Here is a 19,320-nt window from a genome sequence, read left to right as displayed (position 1 = left end):
ACTTAAAACAGTTGTGCAAAAAGTTTCGAATCAAGCAACATTGGTCCTCTATTTACTATCCCCAAGGGAATGGCCAAGCTGAGGCCTCTAATAAAACACTGCTGAAAATCCTACACCGCACAGTTCACAAGTCTGGGAAAGATTGGCACTTGCAAATAAATCCGGCACTTTGGGCCTATAGGACCACCATTCATACTCCTACAGGGGCTACACCCTTTTTTCTAGTCTATGGCTCTGAGGTTGTTCTCCCGTTAGAAGTTGAGATACCTTCCTTGCGCGTCTCCTTACATGGGTTAATAACCGATGAAGATCATAGAGCTATGCGAGTACAAGAATTGGAAACTCTGGATAAACGTCGCAAGGCTGCTTTTGATCACATGAGAGCTTATCAGAAGCGCATGTCTACACAATATAACAAGAAGGTTCACCCCCGTGAGTTCCAAGTTGGTGAACTCATGCTTAGAGAGAATCCAAAAAATCAGCAACATCGAGAACATAAAGGGAAATTTGAATCTAACTGGTTGGGTCCTTACATTATCACAGCAACATTCGGGTCTGGTGCTTATCAGTTGTCTACTTCAGAGGGTGAAGAACTTGCAGAGCCTATCAACATCCTACACTTGAAGAAGTTCTATACTTAGAGGCTTGCTGCTCAGCTATCTTGTATATATCTATGACCCTGAAAAAATCCTAAAAATCAGAAAATGCCCTGAAAAAAATGATCATCTTAGTGAAAACCTAGCAATAGGCACTTTGATGTATCATCAAAAAAATTCAAAAAAATTGAAAAAAGTCCTGAAAAAAATCTGTCAAGTGGTGAAAACCTGGAAACAGGCACTACTTGAAACCCTCGCACCTATGTCTATCAATCTCAATCATCTACTTCGCTACACATTTCTTGGCTTGGAATTGTTTCTTGTCCTTGTCTCGGGGGCATAGCTACTTAACCTATTGAGGTATTCTTGTGCATTAGGGTTTCTTTGACAACTCACAAAACGGTATTTCTCAACACTTCTCCCACTTTGACATCAAGTGTTTCTCAATACTTTTCAGATAGTTTACCTATAGTCTCCGATATCGCGATATTTCTCACTGTCAGAAACAAGTCTTGAAGAAATGGCCAAGTGACTTACACACACGCACTTTAACACTTAAACGACTGAGTTGTGCTGACCTTTATCTACTTTGTGTGCTATCTATGACGATTTCTTTGCCATATGTTCCCTCCCTAATAGTCTTTCGAGGATGTCATTGACTAGAAGACTGGGGGCATGGGACATATTTTCTTGATTTCTGCTTGTGGGTATACTTTGTTTGTCTATAGTGTTGTAAGCATTTATGCTTGTCGTATTCAACATTTTGACTTACAAATGTATCATCCTTGACTGTTTTGCAAGACCGCACTCAGGGTTTATCCTGGTGCTTATGCCTTGATACAGGTGTAATCTTGCTAAATTAAACTTACGGAATCTAATCACGTAGTTATCTTGACTTACATGTCTATGATGCTTAGATTGGATTTCCACATACCTATCTAATATCGATCATATTCATATCCTTATAGTTATACTAGTGATGGTTGTATGATCTCATGATGTCCCTAATCAACGCTCAATGATGAAATTAAGAGTCTAAATGTTATGAGTTTCTTGCTGGTAAACCACTTTGCATAGTAGCTTGCATTTTAGGTTCATGTCTTTTTTTTCTAGTTGCACATTCCTACACGTGGGAAGAGCTCTCTCTCTTCATCTTTTTCGTGGACATATCAGCTAGCTGCTTTTATCTTTCGCTTCTGCATGTCTTTTCACCTTCTTAATCTTTCGCTACATTTCTTTGCTATCCTGTCATCACAAGGGGTTAATCCAAAATCATCACATACGATCTATCCAAGTGTCACATATTTTCACAAAAAACATTTAAGTCTTTACCATCCATATGAGAGATCAAAATCAATACACATGAGCATATACACATACATGAGCTGAAAACAAAAAACTGAAATACCACATGAAAGCTGGAACATACATTTTGAGACAAGTACACAAGAATATCGCTAAACCCAGTATCTCATATATATATCAAATGTGTCATGGTACATATACAAATGTGAGATCCAAAATCTGGATATATGTCTCAAAAATACATGAGGTACAATCAAAGCACAACTATCACTCGATGTCATGTTTGACTGCCACCCTCTGCGGCTGGTGCTGACCCTGGTGGAGGAGCCTGTCTCCTATCCAGTGCCTGCACTGCACCCTCTGATCTACCCGCTCGCTTTGAATAATCAGGAAGACCCTGTCCTGGTGGTACCACACTCCTATAGGCGGCATAATAATATGTAGCTCGTGCACCATGATGCGCTACCTCTCGCCTCGCAGTATCCCGCTCTCGGCGCAGCTCATCTACTCGCGCCCGCTCATCCATCAGCTGCTGATCCCGTACTACAATGGTCACTCGAGTTGCCTGCAGCTCTGCCTCCAAGGCACGGATCCTCACACCCTACTCCTCTCCTCCTGTTGGCTGCTCTGCAGGTGCCTCTACCCTCACCGCTCGCCGTCTCCTCAGGGGCACCTCCTCCTCCCCACCATCATCACCATCAGACTCTGATGACTCCTCCGCCTCCTGCATCGCCTGCACTCGCATCCTCCTCCGCCCTGCTCGGGAACTCTCCCCCTCCATCTGCCTGCCGCCTCTACCCCTCCCTCTCCCTCCGCCTCATCTCTGTAGTACTCCCCCTTTGGGTAATCTCTCTTCCTTTCCTATTCTCACACCTCTCCTCTTTTGGGTATATTCTCCCCCTTTATTATCTCATCTCAGTAATTTTCTCTTACCATTTAGTATATTCTCCCTCTTGAATTATGTTATAACCCTAAGATAGACGATGCTGATTAAGTGGCAAAAGATGGAAGGATCTGGAAGCATTGAGAAAACTATTTAAGGAGGAGAACAAGACAGTTTTAGGTTGCTAGTTCAAAGTTAATGTTGCTGCTGATCAAGAGTTAATGATGCTGATAAGGATTTGATTGAAGGTTGCTAAGAAGTACGAAGTTGTTGAAGGGAAAAGAGTAAAGAGTTGAGCTAGGTGAACCGAGCAGAGCAGAGAAAAGATAAGTAGCATAATTGATGAAGGGAGAATCAACCAAGAGAGCAAAAGTCAGAGATAGAACTTTCTAAGGGCATTGGGACTTCTCCTATTTTCAATGTTGCAGATCTGTATGCTTATAAGGGTGAGGAGCATATAGTCCAGGTCCATGAAATAGGTGAACATGTCATAAAATGAGAGCAGCAGTTGCCCAAAGCAAAACCTAAGCAACCCAAGTTAATCCCGGACACAAAAGTCATCATGAAAACCAGATGTAAAGAACTCTAGAATACTTGGTCAAATGGAAAGGACACCCACCTGATGATTCCACATGGATGACAATTTCTGATGTATTCAAGTCTGGTGTCAACATTGAGGATCTCATGGTCAGGATACCATGACACGTTTTTTGTTCCTTGGGAGTATGATGCAGGATGTCCTATGGTTATTCTGTTTTTGTTTGGGTCCAATGCTGGAACTCATATATTTATTTTGTTTTTGTTTGGATTGATAAATTAGGAACCCACCTGGAGATTCCACATGGATGAAAATTTCTGATCTATTGAAGTATGGTGTCAAAATTGAGGACCTCATGGCCAGGATTCCATGACACGTTTTTTTTTCCTAGGCGTCTGATGCAGGAGCTCCTATGGTTATTCTATTTTTGTTTGGGTCTGATGCTGGAACTCAAATAGTTTTTTTGTTTTTGTTTAGATTGATAAATTATGAACCCCTGAATTAAGTCTGTTTTAACAATAATATAAGGGGTTGAAACTGTTACTAAATAATGGAATCCTAGTTGGATACATTGAAAACTTAATTTAGTTTATTGTAATGTCTAAAATGAGGCAATGTTGCAGACTCAAGGTCAGAGATAAGTAACATACAAACAAAGCATATCACTGTACACTATCCTATCTGTTTGGTGAATATATAAATCTTTGTGGGTAGTGCTTTTGGTTTTCACCATTATGTCTGTTGGATTCTAGAATCTAGGAACTACTTCAATGAATACAATGTTTTTGCACCAGTCATGTTTGCCGTGGATGCAAACTTGCTGACTGTAAACTTACGTGGAGAAAGTGTCAATAGCCCCAAAAGAGGAAGGAGCATGCCATCAAACAAAAACAGATTGACAAAATACTTTCAGAATTCCTTGTCAAACATAATTTTCCAATGAATTACACAGGGAATTTACAAAAACAAGGTTCCCTCCCCAAAAAATCACACCCTGTCAACCATTACGGCAACCAATCGACATCCATACAAAGAAAAGAAAACCCACTTAAAAAATTTCAAACCCTAGCTACTGTTTTGTTGCCTTGGCTGTAGGGCTATTATACCAGTAGTCCTCTCAGGACTGTATACCCCAGCTACTGTCTCCTTGCCTTACCCACAGGGCTATTACCTTATTTGACCTCTTTGTTACTGGCTTTGTCCTGCTCGATTCTTTCCTTCACATGCACCAGCCCTTTGGTATCTGGAAAATCCATCAATGATTCCCACTAAATCTGGGCTTCCTCACACCGTGCTTCCTGGTCATTGAAGATGCTCCAAACCAAGAACAGTTGCAGTGAGGGCCTAGCATTGTCAACTATATGCCAATCACCATTGTACATCCAGAGGCCTACACCCGGCTCAACCATTGCCAAAATAATGGTTAGCCCACCGCATCACTCCGGCTTCAAACACTCTCATTGCATGCAGCACCTCTTCCTTTGAGGCCAATTCTAAAGCCCGAGCGAGAAACGCAAAGGTGACAACAATTTCAGAGCGATACCTGCTCTTTGTTTTCATGAACTCCTCACCAAGAATTAAGCCCACTATCTGCCAGAAAGATAGGCTCATCAACCTGAAAACTACTTCTCAAGCATTTCTCCTTGAGCTTCCCACGAATTCACTGCTTTTGTTTGAGATAAATGAATGTAAAATTAGCCTCCATGGCTCTTGCTATGCCTCCGCCTATCACTGCACTATCCCACCAAATGCAATGTGACCAAACCCTGCAAGCTGGAAAATTGAGCCGGCAGCTAGCACGAGGCAAGTGTCATCCCATCACATCTCATGATGACTATCAACTCCACCATTGTACACCAAATCCAGCTCCACACCACTTATGCCATCATAGTCCTCAAACAACTCATCACTTACTTTTTCCATTAATGATACTCCCAAAATCAATAGCATGTCTACAACACAATTCCCACCTCATTTTACAGGGATATTTAAAATTTTTCGCATGTGCCAACATTTGAAATAATCCTCTAAATATACTAATTCAAATTCCTTGTTCCAATTTCCCCTTTAATGATTGCATTAATGATTAACAACGATTCCACTTCTAGATGTAAATGGGAGACATTTCTTTTTTTGGCCATCAACATTGCATTGAGGGCAGCTTGAGCTTCTGCTGCATTATGTCCAATAGAGATGTTTCACACCAATTTCCAAAAGTTTCCCATTCCACTCTCTAGCCACAAATCTGATGTTAGATGGATCTGGATTCCTTTTATATGCACCATCAAAGTTCACTTTCATTCACCCTAGAAGCTTCCAAGCCTTATTCAGTACACTCTTCTCTGTTGGATTAGCCCACCTAGGCTCGTTAACGAGCATCGATCTTCTATTGTCGTTAACTATCGAGTATGGATTTTCTGCATTTTAATTTACATTATTGCAGTAACTCTTTTGGCAGTTATTGTTTCTAAATTTCTTTTTCCTGGGCAATGGATGGTCATATTTCACTTCTGGGTTTATGCCAGTTGGAAAGTTGTATACTTCTTTTGCAGAATGTGGTACAGACTTCTCAGTCTGACTCGGTACTTTTCTAATGCAGAAACAAGACTATAGAAATCAGGCCAGCAGGGAAATTGAATCCTGGTAGAACTGAGGTAAACATCTCTTCTAATTGTTACTGAGTTAGTCAAACTTGTAGAATGTTCTCTTGTGCTGATTACTTAGAATTGAATTGAGTGAAGGTGCAAGTGATTTGTTAGATTTTGCGTTGAAGTACCTGGCTTATTCTTTCACAATCAACTATTAAGTAAAAGATGTCAGAGATGATAATAAGCAGTACACTATTGTGTGAATTATTAACCTAAATAAAAGTGTGTTATAAGGTCTAAAGAGTTAAAACAAGCTACCATTAATTGCATCACAAACAGTGCGCAAGGAATTGTCTATGGTATCTCAATGATGAAGGAAAATAACGAGTTGCAAAAGTACCAATAAAAAATGCTGGTTTCCATGACCACTGCAAATTAGATGTGACCAATGTGTTACAATTACCTTTATTTATGATTTTTTTCATATTGATGTTGGCGGCCTCAAATTCCTCCAAAATAAGTCATTAGAGAAAGTTGGTCATTGGCTGGTGCATTTTCTGACATTAAGCAGATGTTGAGAACTTGTTACAAGGAATAGGATTAATGACTGATCTTTTCCTAATTTAGAGGTTGGAAATAAAGAGATATGCTTCAAGGTTAAAAATGCTTTTAGCACCAATCCTAAAACTTGGGGTAGGAGCTCCTTTGAGACAATCCAAAGTTTGATTTCTGATTTTGGAGATGTGTGGGAAGGAAATGCCAGGAAAAGTAGGTATAGAAAGGAGGTAGACCAGGTCTTAGCCTGTTATGAATTTCATCTATAGATAAGCAATCACTATACAATACATTTGTGCACCTTCTGTCCTATTAAATAAACTTTTGAGTAACTTCTGCTGACCCTAAACAATTAATCAGTATCTATCACCCATCTCATGGTAGATTGTATATTAAAAGATGAACCACATGTTGACCTTAGCCTGTAAATATTCAAGAGCAGGGCTTGCAAATTCATTAGTTTCTACTTTCTAGTAAAATTCTAGGTCCTCCCATGTTACCTGAAACGAGAAAGGGGAAATGAAATACAATAAGACAATGAGAAATGAGGATTGGGCAATTTGAATGTCAAGAAATGAGTCCACATCTTGAGCCTAACCATGAGTTGGTATGCATAGACATAGATAATGTAATGTTGAATGTGAATGCACACAAGATTCCCAGGTAATTTGAATAATAATTCCAAGATGCCAGAGTTCTAAAATCCCAATTATTACGATAATATGGATTACAAAACAATTCTTATAAAATGCATGTGATTTGATTATTTTGTATTGCCATCAGTCATTCTCATGTGTTTCTTGCTTGCTAGTAAAGATTCTTTCGGAATATTTTTGGGTAATAGGCCTTGATATTTCTATTAATTGTCTTCAAGCATCCCTTTTTGTCATCTAATTGTTGGGAAATTTCTGGAAATTGTTGGAAATCTCTAATCCAGTAAAGGTAGTGATGAGATTCAATGCTTAGACTATACCCAATGAACATCTGTGACTCTGTGCAAATCTGAAAATTAAGCTATTTTAATCCAGAAAACTCTTTGTTATGCCAAAAATCACAAACTTAACATACTTAATGAACATCTGTGGTTATATGTGAATCTGTGATTTAAAATTGATGAGATTCAGTGCTTAGACTATACCCATTGAGCATCTGTGATTGTAGGGAAATCTGAAAATTAAGTTTTTCTAATTCAGAAAACTTTTTGTTATGCCAAAAACCACTAATATAACATAATAACCATATCCTAGATGAGATAAAACATCATGGCAATGAACATTTCTTCACCATATGATAGCAGCAATGAGGAAGTATGAATCAGCAACAAGAAGAAAAAAATCTCAACAATATATGATTTATGTGGAGAAATCCTTTCGTGAAGAAACTTTACCATAAAGAGAGGCCTATGCTTCTATCATCCTCATGAAACAATGATTACATACAATCCTTCTCTTCAATTGTCAATCTAACAGCACTAGTGTACAAAATAAGCTTCCATAAGCTCGCCATATCAAAGCCTCAATAAAATGATTTATGAAGGCCTAAAATAGTGCAATGTAATGTCTCCTTTTTGGGAGGATCTTGGATATGGCCCTAGAATCACAAGCATATTTAAAAAATAGAGAATGTAAGATAGTTAGAATCATACCTTTACCAACAAAACATCTTTATCAAGATAAATGTTGTTGAGATCCTGCAACCATGTTAGGTAAATAGTTGAGATATAATTCATAAGATCAATAATTACCATTAGGGTTAGTAATCACACTTATAAATACAAATAACTATAATTATCATAATTCATTAGATATGTCCAATGAAAATAGAGTCTGAATGAGTAGCATGATAGGATTGGCCAGAAACAATCTTCACACTAAGCCCAAGAGTGGACACTCACCCCCTTGGCCCCAAGTTGCAGGTACGTTGGATAACCAGCATGGGGTGGTCTTCCTAGTGGGATGCTTTTATCTACACATCTTATCCATGTTTCCTTATTCATCTTCTTATGATGAGTTTCAATTAATGACTTTCCCTACCAACCAATCCACAGTATGGAATCCCTTAGAGAGTCATATAAGGTGTCAATAGCCCGTCCATTTCAATCAAGCCCAAGAGCACAGAATGAACGGGTACCCAGTTGTTTGGTCTCTTGGCCCTATCTAGGACTTGGCGGCATACTTGATGGGGGACTTGTGCTATTGCCTCCTTATCATGTATTTCTCCCTTCCAATCAAGGCCAAGAGCACAAAATGAACACCTAGTCATTTGAACTCTAGGGCCCACCTAGGGGTTTGGCAATTGGATGAGGAACTTAGTGTTGCTGCCTCCTTATCTTGTTGTTCTCCCTTCCAATGAAGCCCAAGAACACGAAATTAACACTTGGTCATTTGGCCTCTTAGCCTCACCTAGGGGTTGACGTATTTGATGGGGTACTCAATGCTGCTGCCTCCTTATGTATTTCTCCCTTCCAGTCAAGCCCAAGAGCATGGAATGAACACCTAGTCATTCAGCCTCTTGGCCCCACCTAGGGGTTGGTATACATTATGGGGGGCATAGTGTTGCTTCCTTATCATATATTTCTCCCCTCCAGTCAATCCCAAGAGCACATAATGAACGCCCAATCATTCAACCTCTTGGCCCTGCCTAGGGGTTGGTGTGCTTGATGGTGGATTCAGTGTCAATGCCTCCTTATCATGTATTTCTCCCTTCCAATCAATCCTAGGAGCGTGCATAAACACCTAGTCATTTGGCCTCTTGGCCCAACCTAAGGTTTGGTGTACTTGATGGGGTACTTGTGACATTATTACATAGAACACCATTGCAAATAGAGACCCCTAGTTTTTTTCTTTCTAGGGTTCTGTTGAAGTGTTTTTGTTTTAGTTTCTTTTCTCTTGCCAATGTAAGGTTTAGGAGTTCATTCTAAGCTTTGGAGTGTCATCAGAAGTGAAAGGTAGAAAGCATGATCCAATAAATATTCTGTTTTATAGAAGGGTTTAGATAGGCCAAGGGACAAAAATCAAAAGTGTCTAGGGTCAATTATGACGAATCTTACTTTTTAGGGACTTGTACTTTTTCTGCTTTCTGCCTTTCTTGAAGGGGTTCATTATTGGGCCGATTAGGGTTTTCTTAAAATTGGTTGTTAGGTCTTGTGAAAATTTCTTGAATGTAAGCCAAGTCTGTCAGCCTAGAGAATGATTGTAAAATATACTAAGTGTTTGGAATTTTCTTAAATCATGATTAACTCTGCTGAGGTTTAAGTTGAAGGATGCAAATTTGGTTAAAAAACTTTTGGGTTGTTTAACAATGGACAAAGTCCACCTTGCTAAGATGGAGTTGTGAGATTTGTCTAAGGCATTGAAGAATCCACAAATCAACCTTGACTTAATAAGAATTGGAAATTCAGGTGGAAATCTTGATGAGAATTATGATTGAAAACTAAGGGGAAATCCATTGGTCAAGGACAAGTCCTCCCAGCTTAAGAGTTCTGAAATTGATGGCATGAAAGTTTTGAAACACAATAAACTTTGCATGGCTTTGGCCCCTGCGATCGTTGCCTAAATGTTTGAAAAATGCTTAACATGAGTATTGCTCCAAGATGTGTAGGAATTCAGGTTGCAAACCAGTGCCAAGTCAAACCTGAAGATGGTGATATTGCTAGTGTTTGAAATTCTGTAAGCAAACCAATACAGAATCTACTTTTGTAAGAGAATTGATACAGGAAAAGACATGGCCTAGCATAAGGAATCCTGAAATCGCAGATCCATTAGTCCATGAAGTGGTGTGAACTCCACCAAACTAGAAAGCAAGGTGGAAATCAACTAAGTGAGAGAAAATTCCTAGCCAAGTCTGTCCACAAGGAAGATATAAGAGAAGAAAATAAATGGAAATTGGCTTGGAAATTTCAGATGAAAGAAGAGGGAAGTTAACTCGAGAGGGTTTTATAAATCAAAGGTAAAATCAATTTGAGGAAATCTGCCATGGATATGGAATTTGCCGAGATCAACTGAAATTTATCTAAGGCATTGAAGCTCCTAAATGGCAATGAAGTCCGCTCAAGATGTGAGGAGACATGAGGAAATTGCGAAGGCATGAAGAAGTGTTGTCTAGGGTTTGAAAAATGAATTTGGCTAGGTTTCAGGGCTTTCACAATTGAAGACCCAGGGTTTGGAGGATTGCAGAAATTCAAAGGCATTGAAAAATTCTTAAATCAATATTAAGTTCTCCTTAGCAAGGAGAATTTGAAAATATTCTAAGGTATAGAACTTCACAACTAAAACCCAACAAAAGAAGCCATGGAAAATTTAGTCAAATAAACAAAGGAATTTCATAAATAAGATCCAAGTCTGCCCATAAGTAGAGAGGAAGTTTTGAGACTTGGGAATTCAGATGAAAATTCCATTTTGAAGTCCTAAGGAAAATCCATGAAACAACATCAAGTCCACCCAAGCTTGAAGATTGTAAAATTGTTAAGTATTTGAAGATTTATTAACAAATCAGATGAAACTTGCAATGGGCAGGAAATTTAGAAAAGACCTGAAGAAAATCTGCTAAGTACTAAGAAAATTTATGGACCATCATGAAGCCTGCACTAGAAATGGTTTTAAGAATAATCCCAAGGCATGAAAATTTCCTAAATCAGACCCAAAATCCACCTTCCTCATCAAAGATTTTCTTTAAAAGGAATTCCTTGAATCCATGTGAACTCCGCCCTAGCATGAAAACTCCAATCAAAATTCAAAAGCACAAGAGAACAGGGTGAAATCTGCTGAATCGACATGAAGAATTCCAAAAGAAAGCAAGGGGGAAATTGGTGAAAGAAACTCTGCAATCAAGAAAATGAATCAATTTGGAAAAGGAAAATCCAAGAGGACATTGAGGAATTGGTTAAGTATGACATAACTCTTCAAAACCGACTGAAGTTTGCCTTGATAGAAGAAAAGAAAGAGTTTTGGAGTGAGTTTTCACAATCAGACACAAAGTCCACCAGCCTACAAAGGTCATGAAATTTGGCGAAGTATGACAAAATTCCACATATCTGCTGATGTTCACCCTTCTTATGATGAAGAATTGTTAGGGTTTTCTGCAAAGCTATTAGGGTTTGAGAAAGTAAGAGGGAAAGAGAGAAAGAAATGAGGAAAGACATGGAGAAAACGAGTCAAACTTAAGGAAAATTCCTCTTTACAAGAGAAAATGCCTAGGGTTTTGAAGGAATGGTTTTGCAACGTGAAAGAATTCTGAATTTTTTTCCAAAATTAGATTGTAAGTTCGCCTCCATCATGAACATGCTAGGGTTTAAAACAAATTGCTAAAGAAAAAAAGGAAATTATGATAAAATTGGACCAGACTTTTAGAAATTTCCTAAACCCTACCAAAGTCTGCCTTGGGTTTTGAGAAAATAAATCAGAAAGAAGGCAAGGAATTGCTAAGTATTTGAAATTTCCTCAAATGGATACCAAGTTCGCCTTAACAGTAAAAACAAATATTCTAAGGCATTTTGTAGGTTTGAAAGAGAGGAGAAAATTCTGATGGAAATGCTGGGGAAAATTCTGATAGAAATTAGAAGGAAAATTCATAGCACATAGCCAAGTCTGTCTAGGGTTTTGAGGAATACATTTATAGTGTTGGAAAAATCCACAACACCACATGAAGTCTGCCCAAGGCATGGATTTCCACAAGCCAACACTAAGTCTGTCTGTAATGTCCTGTGTCAACATGACTTAGGATTTTACCAATTTTCTCTAATTTGCACGAACTTACTCCTTTTTGTGTTTAACATATATATATTCAGTATGACTTGCAAATAGATATAATAACAGTATCCTTGACAATTGTTAGCTAACTTAATATAATTAGATCTTCCTTTTCTTCATGTTCGTTGGTATTATCATTTCCATACCTCCATATTAATCAGATAGTCCAGTTATAATGTCCCTTCCAAATTGTATTCAGAATTTACTAATCATTGTTTTAAATTACTTATATTTACAAATTGATACTACTATTAGCCTATGTAACAAATGCTTTTGGATGCATCTCCCCTTTTCCAGGAGTGTATATCTTTCCTGTAATTGTTGGTATCCTTCTCTTAAAACTCTCTATTGACTTACATGATACTTGCTGAGATTTTTCTTCCACGATTAGTTCACTAGAATATAGACCACTCTGTTTTAAATGGTCTGTCTGTTATCTTTCCTTATTCGATATTTGATCTCTATACTCACTTCCACCTTCGCTGTAAGGCTTTCTGATTGTAATTGACTGAATTGTGAAGCTTTTGATTCCTATCGATATATCCCTTGAGTTTGATATTTATCACTATTTATCCTGTTAGTCTCTGCAGCCTTTATCTATTTAATAGTACTGTTCGTTGTCTTTAATTCAATATCTTATCGCTGTATTTGCTTCTATATATTAATGATTGACGTAGTATGTCTTTTAATCACTGTAATATATATAGTTTGTTGCCTCCACTCCATGCAGTCACCTTCTGTACGTTGTGGGATGGTGTTTGTCATCAAGACTATCCATCCAGTAGTTTATTTGATGTGCAGCTTACTGAGTTCCTCTCAATCATGTTTATTGACTTCTACTTTGTAAAGTCACCACTGCAAAAAGGATGTTATGATACTTCTATTCATCTCCATAGAAGGGATTGCCTCTTTGTACAGCTTCACTGCTTCAACACCTCATCTATTGCCGAGTCTTCATCTGCATCCTGCCGCTCACTAGAGATTTCTGATTCCGTCTCTCCCTTAAGATGGGATTCAATTCTCTTTCTGTCATAATCCTCATATCAAATGATGACTGTATGTTCATAACTGGTTGCGTGGAATGTTTGTTTGGCTTCCTATGATAATCATGACTGGTACTTCGCACTACCTAATTCTTACTGCCTTCCTTCAGCAATGTGTTCAGACTGGAGTGATCTCTTCTGGATGATGTAGTTGTGACCTATGAAAACATTCTTGTTTGTTTTCTCTTCCTTCCTATTCCTTTCTCGCTGATCTTTCCTTGCCCGTTGATTATTCAATCCGTCTTGTAATAGTCACACATATTTTATGTGTTGATTCCCAAGTCTTTGTGTTTCTAATGTCCTCTTATATTATTCCCCTTCATGGGATGTGACTCGTGTCCATTAAACATTATACTCTGAAGTGTCTCTTCAAATAACTTCATTAAACCTTAAGATATCAATCAAATGGCCCTACCTTATTCCAAACGGGCAAATATTTCTTGTAATAGTTGGCAATATAATATTTTAGTGGTAAGTAATACAGTAGTAATAATAATATATTCCTTATTTCATTATTATTTTACTACATATATAAGTATAAATAAAGCTTAAATTGATTTTATCAAATCAATTATATCTTTATATTTATATATTTACTTATGATATTCTACTATATTAATTAATATAGTTAATTGAATAATAAATTATATATTAGTATCATATATTATTTAACTGTATTGGAGGAAAATAGGGAACATGACACTGTCCAGCTATGAGAATTTTCAGAAAATTGCCTTTGTGTGGACAAAATGAACAAACACATAGGGGAAAATCCTCAATTGCTAATGAAGTTTGCCCAACTTTGAAGGTCTAGGAATAAAGCAAAGAAAGCAGATTGAAATCAACTTGGAGAGTTCTAGAAGAAAGCGACCGAGTTCTAGAAGAAAGTGAACGAGTTCTAGAAGAAAGCTAAGTTGTTGTTCTAGAGGAAAATGATGCTAAAATTGGCAATAAAGAAAGTTTCTTTAAGAAGGCAAGGCCAAGGAAGATTAAGAAAAAGCCTGTTTTGGAAGCAAATAAAGCTTCTTCAAGAAGTTCAATCCAAAGAAGTCCAAGTTTTCAAAAGAAAAATTAAACCTCAAAAGAAAGCAAGTTTCTTTTCAAGTAAATCAAGCCAAGGAGGAGTGAAAGAAATGAAACCAGCTTTAAAGCTAAGAAAAAGCACTTTATCCATGAACTTCATCCCAATTCATTGAGGAAGCCAAATTTGGAGGAAAAAGCAGAAGGGTGTTTTCCTTATAAATACTGGCCATTTCATTCCTCAAAACCAATGAAGTATAACTCTTAAGGATTAGCTTTATTCTTTTTGATTTCAGAAGCAAAGTGGTTTTTGATTAAATTTCAACTGAGTTTCATCAACTTTCAGCACAGATCAGAGGATTCAAGAAAGTTTTTTTTTTTTTCGTAGGTTTGAAGGTGAAATCCGTTTTTCTTTTAACAATTCCATAGGGCAGTCTAATTGCAGGTTCAGAACAATTTTTATAGCAGATTCCAAAGATCTGCATTCTGAATTTTCAATTTCAGTCTGAGGATTTCATAGAGTTTGGGAATCAGGATAGATTTTTACAAGTTTTAAACAAGTTCGTGCTTGATAAGTAGGAGATATTTTCCACAGCAAGTCTAATTGTGATATTTCTATCAGGATTCAACTATATAGTAATTTGAATCAAACTCATTGACCAATGCTTCACGAGCAGTGGTTTACAAGAACCCATCTCTCATGATAATAAATGGAGCACATAGCACTCATTGCATCTAGGTGATGCTTACAGAGGTGAAGCACTAGGACCTCCGAGGATGTCACCCATCCCAGTACTACTGCAGTTCGAGCACACTTAACTATGAAGTTTCCTCCATGTTAAAGCCCACTTTGCCTGCAACCCTATTTGCAAAACCTTCAACAACTGTTGTGCCTTATGAACCATTCATTAAAAAACCCATTAAGCTCATCAATTGATAAGTAGGAGATATTCTCCACAACAAATCAAATTGTGATATTTCTACTAGGATTCAACAATGTAGTAATTTGAGTGAAACTCATTAACCCATGTTTCATGAGTTCACAAAAACCCATCTCTTATGAGAATGAATGGAACACTTAGCACCCTATAAATCCAAGCCAAATGCCTTGTGGTGAGTAATTCCCAACAAAAAGGATTAAAGTTTAATAGGCCGTGTTTGGTGTAGACTTATCAACGTGTTTGATATGTATTCTGATATATAACAGACTGGTGACTTCTTGTTGATAAATTTAATGTACTTGCTGTAAAATATGATTTCCTTGTCTGAGATCAGTATTGCTGATTTTATTGATATGATCTGCATTTGTAAATGATGTACATTATATATGTGTTGAGACATGAATATGTAGGGGCATGACCCTACGTAGTCATGCCTTAACACATATTCATTATATTTCAAGAATACATTGATTGGAGACTATCGGTGATCAACATAACAAAGTTAATGACCAGCATAACCATAATGCCCGATCATGAGAAGTGCTCGATCATATATTATAAGAAATGCCCGATCATATATTCTAAGTAATGCCCGATCATATATTGTATCACAAATACAATCGGTGATAATTACAAACAGAACCGATACACATAAAATATGATTGGTATAATTATATGATGCTCAGAAATCAGTTTATATATTAATTACAGTTTAAGGTAGATGTTACAATACTCAACTGCTAACTTTCTTAACACTCCCTCTTTAGAAATGAGGGATTGAAACTTCTGTATACAATTGTGTAGACTTGATTATATCTGATGAAATATGGTGTCCTGCAAAGATCCAGTCTAAATAACCATAATAATTGATTTTCATGATGTCTGGACAAAATCCAGCCTATAACCATGATCGTTATCAATGTGTCCGGCAGGGTCCGGCCTATAACAATGACACCAATAATTTTCATGATGTTTGGACAAGATCCGACCTATAATCATGATAGATATCAATGTGTGGGACAAAATCCAGCCTATAACCATGATGGTTATCAATGTGTCCGGCAAGGTCCGGCCTATAACAATGACACCAATAATTTTCATGATGTCCGGACAAGATCCGGTCTATAATCATGATGGATATCAATGTGTCCGGTAGAATCCAGCCTATAACAGTGACACCAATAAGCTTCAATACTTTTGGTATTTAAAGGTTGGTTATCTATTGATAAGATCGTCACCTTATAATAGAGACCTTTAACAAAGAATATGAAAGATCGTCACCTTTCATTTAACAAGTTTGCAAACAATAATTTAATATAATATTTATGAATAAATTTACAAAAATGTAATTGCATTTTTGTCATACCAAGTTTAGATCTAAAATACTCTATTTTCACTCTTGCAAGAGGTTTAGTGAAAATGTCAGCATTTTGATCGTTTGTGTGAACATAAATCAGCTTGATCACATTCTTGTCAACCATGTCTTTGATGTAATGGTAAGGAGTGTCAATGTGCTTTGATCGATCGTGGAACACTGGATTTGCTGAAAGTTTGATGCAACTCTGATTGTCACAATGGATCACAGTGGAATCTAATTTCTTCCCAAATAATCCAAATAATAGCTTCCTTAACCAAACTGCTTCACGTGCTCCCATGGAGGCTGCCATATATTCTACTTTAGTAGAACTCGAGGAACTGTAGGTTGTTTTCTATTGAACCATAACACCATTGCTGATCCGAGGCTGAAGCAACATCCTGTGGTACTCTTTCAATTTAAGGAACAACCAGCCCAATCCAAATTTGTGTAGCCTTCAAGTTTGATTTCAACATTTTTGTACTTCAGTCCAAGACCAACAGTGCCATGTAGATATCTCAAAACATGTTTAGCCGCCATTAGGTGTAATTTCTTAGGTTCACACATAAAGTGACTTAGTACATTCGTAGCGTAGCAGATGTCAAGTCTAGTGTTTACCAAAAACATGAGAGATCCAATAATCTATCTGTGGAGGGTAGGGTCAATAGATTCTAAGTGTGTTGCTTCCTCTTTTAGCTTGTGTAGATTAGTTTCCATTGGAATTGCAAGTGGCTTGCTATCCATTATCCCAAATCTATTCAAAATATCTTGAGTATATTTTCCTTGATTTAAGAATATGTAATCTTCCTTTTGACATACTTCTAGGCCCAAAAAATAATATAGCAAACCTAGGTCTATCATGTCAAATTCAGCAGCAAGGTCTTGTTTGCATTTAGCAATTAGATGATCTTCACTTGTTATTAAGAGATCATCAACATAAAGAACCAATATGATCATATCTTCATTAGATATTTTGAAATAGATGTTAGGATCAGCTTCATTTTTAGAGTATTCTAATTTGATGAGATAACTGTCAATTCTTTCATACCAAGCTCGAGGGGCTTGTTTCAAGCCATACAATACTTTCTTTAGTTTACATCCATAAAGATTTTCATTTTTTATCATGAAACCTTCAGGCTTTTCAATATACAATTCTTCATTTATGACTCCATTTAGTAATGCAGTTTTCTCATCTATTTGATGCACCATCCATCCTTTTGCTACTGCTAAGGCAAGAATTGTTCTGACTGAAGTAAAACGAGCAACTGGGGCAAAAGTTTCTTTATAAACAATACTTGCTTTCTATGAAAAACCCTGGGCAACAAACCTTGCTTTATGTTTCTCAACGCTCCCATCTGCTGCATATTTGATTTTATATAACCATTTAGAAGAAACAACAGATTTGACTTTAGGTCTAGGTATAATGTCCCAGACATCATTTTGATGTATTGATTGATATTCTTCAACCATAGCATCTTTCCATGCTTGGCAAGTTAGAGCTTCTTCAACAGATGTATGTTTAGATTTAGTGAGCTTAGTTACTAGTGCTATATAACCATAACCATTTAGAAGAAACAACAGATTTGACTTTAGGTCTAGGTATAATGTCCCAGACATCATTTTGATGTATTGATTGATATTCTTCAACCATAGCATCTTTCCATGCTTGGCAAGTTAGAGCTTCTTCAACAGATGTATGTTTAGATTTAGTGAGCTTAGTTACTAGTGCTATATAACATGATTTGTTTTTGGTTTTCTTGACTTAGTAATTTCATCTGGTTCAATATTATTTTCTTCAATCATTTTTCTTGCCCACAATGGTTTCTTTTTGGAGATGTTTCTATTTTCTGTATCTAGTACTGAACTCATTTCTTCTAATATATTCTCCCTCTAAATTTCAAATTGTGGACTTTCATCTAAGTCTGTTGAAGGCTCATCATTTGTGCTTATGGATAGTTTTAGAGCAGTGTTTTCCTCAAATATGACATCTCTGCTTGCTTCTACTGATCTTTGTCTAGGAACATAGATTCTGTATCCTTTTGAATTTTCACTATACCCAACAAATATTCCTTTCTTTCCTAAAGATTCTAACTTAGTTCTTCTTTCTTTAGGTATATGTATATACACAGGACAACCAAAGATCCTTAGATGACTTAAGTTAGGTTTATTCCGTTTGAAGACTTCTTCAGGTGTTATATTTTGTAGGATAGAGTGTGGATATCTATTTTGATGTATTTAATAGTATTAGTAGCTTCTGTCTAGAATGAAAAGTGTAGGTTCTGATCATGAAGCATAGCTTTAGTTGCCTCAACAATAGCTCTATTTTTTCTTTCTGCTACACAATTCTCTTGAGGATTATAAGCTATTGTATACTCCCTCTTAATCCCAACAAATGTACAAAAAGCTTTGAAATCCACAGAAGTATATTCTCCCCCATTGTCAGATCTTAGAGGCTTAATTTTCTTTGACACTTGATTTTCTACCAATTCTTTGAATTCTTTGAATTTTGATAACACTTCATTTGATTCCTTAACTTTTAGAAAGAAAATCCAAGTCTTCCTAGAGTAATCATTGATGAAGATTATGTAGTAGGAGTAAACTCCTAGGGAGAGAGTTGGCATGGGCCCACATAGATCAGAGTGAATTAGTTCTAGAATTGATTTAGACTTGTGTTCACTAGTAGGGAAAGGTTTTTTAATGTTCTTTCCTAGAGCACAACCTTTACATATATTTGTATGGGTAGAATGTAA

The 19,320-nt window shown here is 37.0% G+C and overlaps 1 protein-coding gene across 5 annotated transcripts in view; it reads left to right on the top strand.

Annotated features, from left to right (window-relative positions):
- LOC149573055 (Vacuolar protein sorting-associated protein 26) overlaps nucleotides 1–19,320 on the top strand; it is a 160,438-nt gene that overhangs the window by 84,273 nt on the left and 56,845 nt on the right. For all 5 annotated transcript variants that reach the window (XR_016360025.1, XM_089814230.1, XM_089814229.1 and 2 more), the window contains exon 4: nucleotides 5,922–5,976. Coding sequence is in view for 4 of the 5 variants with exons in the window: in XM_089814230.1 (XP_089670356.1) it covers nucleotides 5,922–5,976 (55 nt within the window). In the remaining variant the exon portion in view is untranslated. The remainder of the gene's footprint in view (nucleotides 1–5,921; nucleotides 5,977–19,320) is intronic.

The sequence above is a fragment of the Cupressus sempervirens genome, chromosome 2 (assembly GCF_028749045.1).
Source record: "Cupressus sempervirens isolate cs-2001-9-10 chromosome 2, ASM2874904v1, whole genome shotgun sequence".
Taxonomy (NCBI): domain Eukaryota; kingdom Viridiplantae; phylum Streptophyta; class Pinopsida; order Cupressales; family Cupressaceae; genus Cupressus; species Cupressus sempervirens.
The sequence above is the reverse complement of the archived record's forward strand: the minus strand, read 5'-3'. Positions and strand labels throughout refer to the sequence as shown.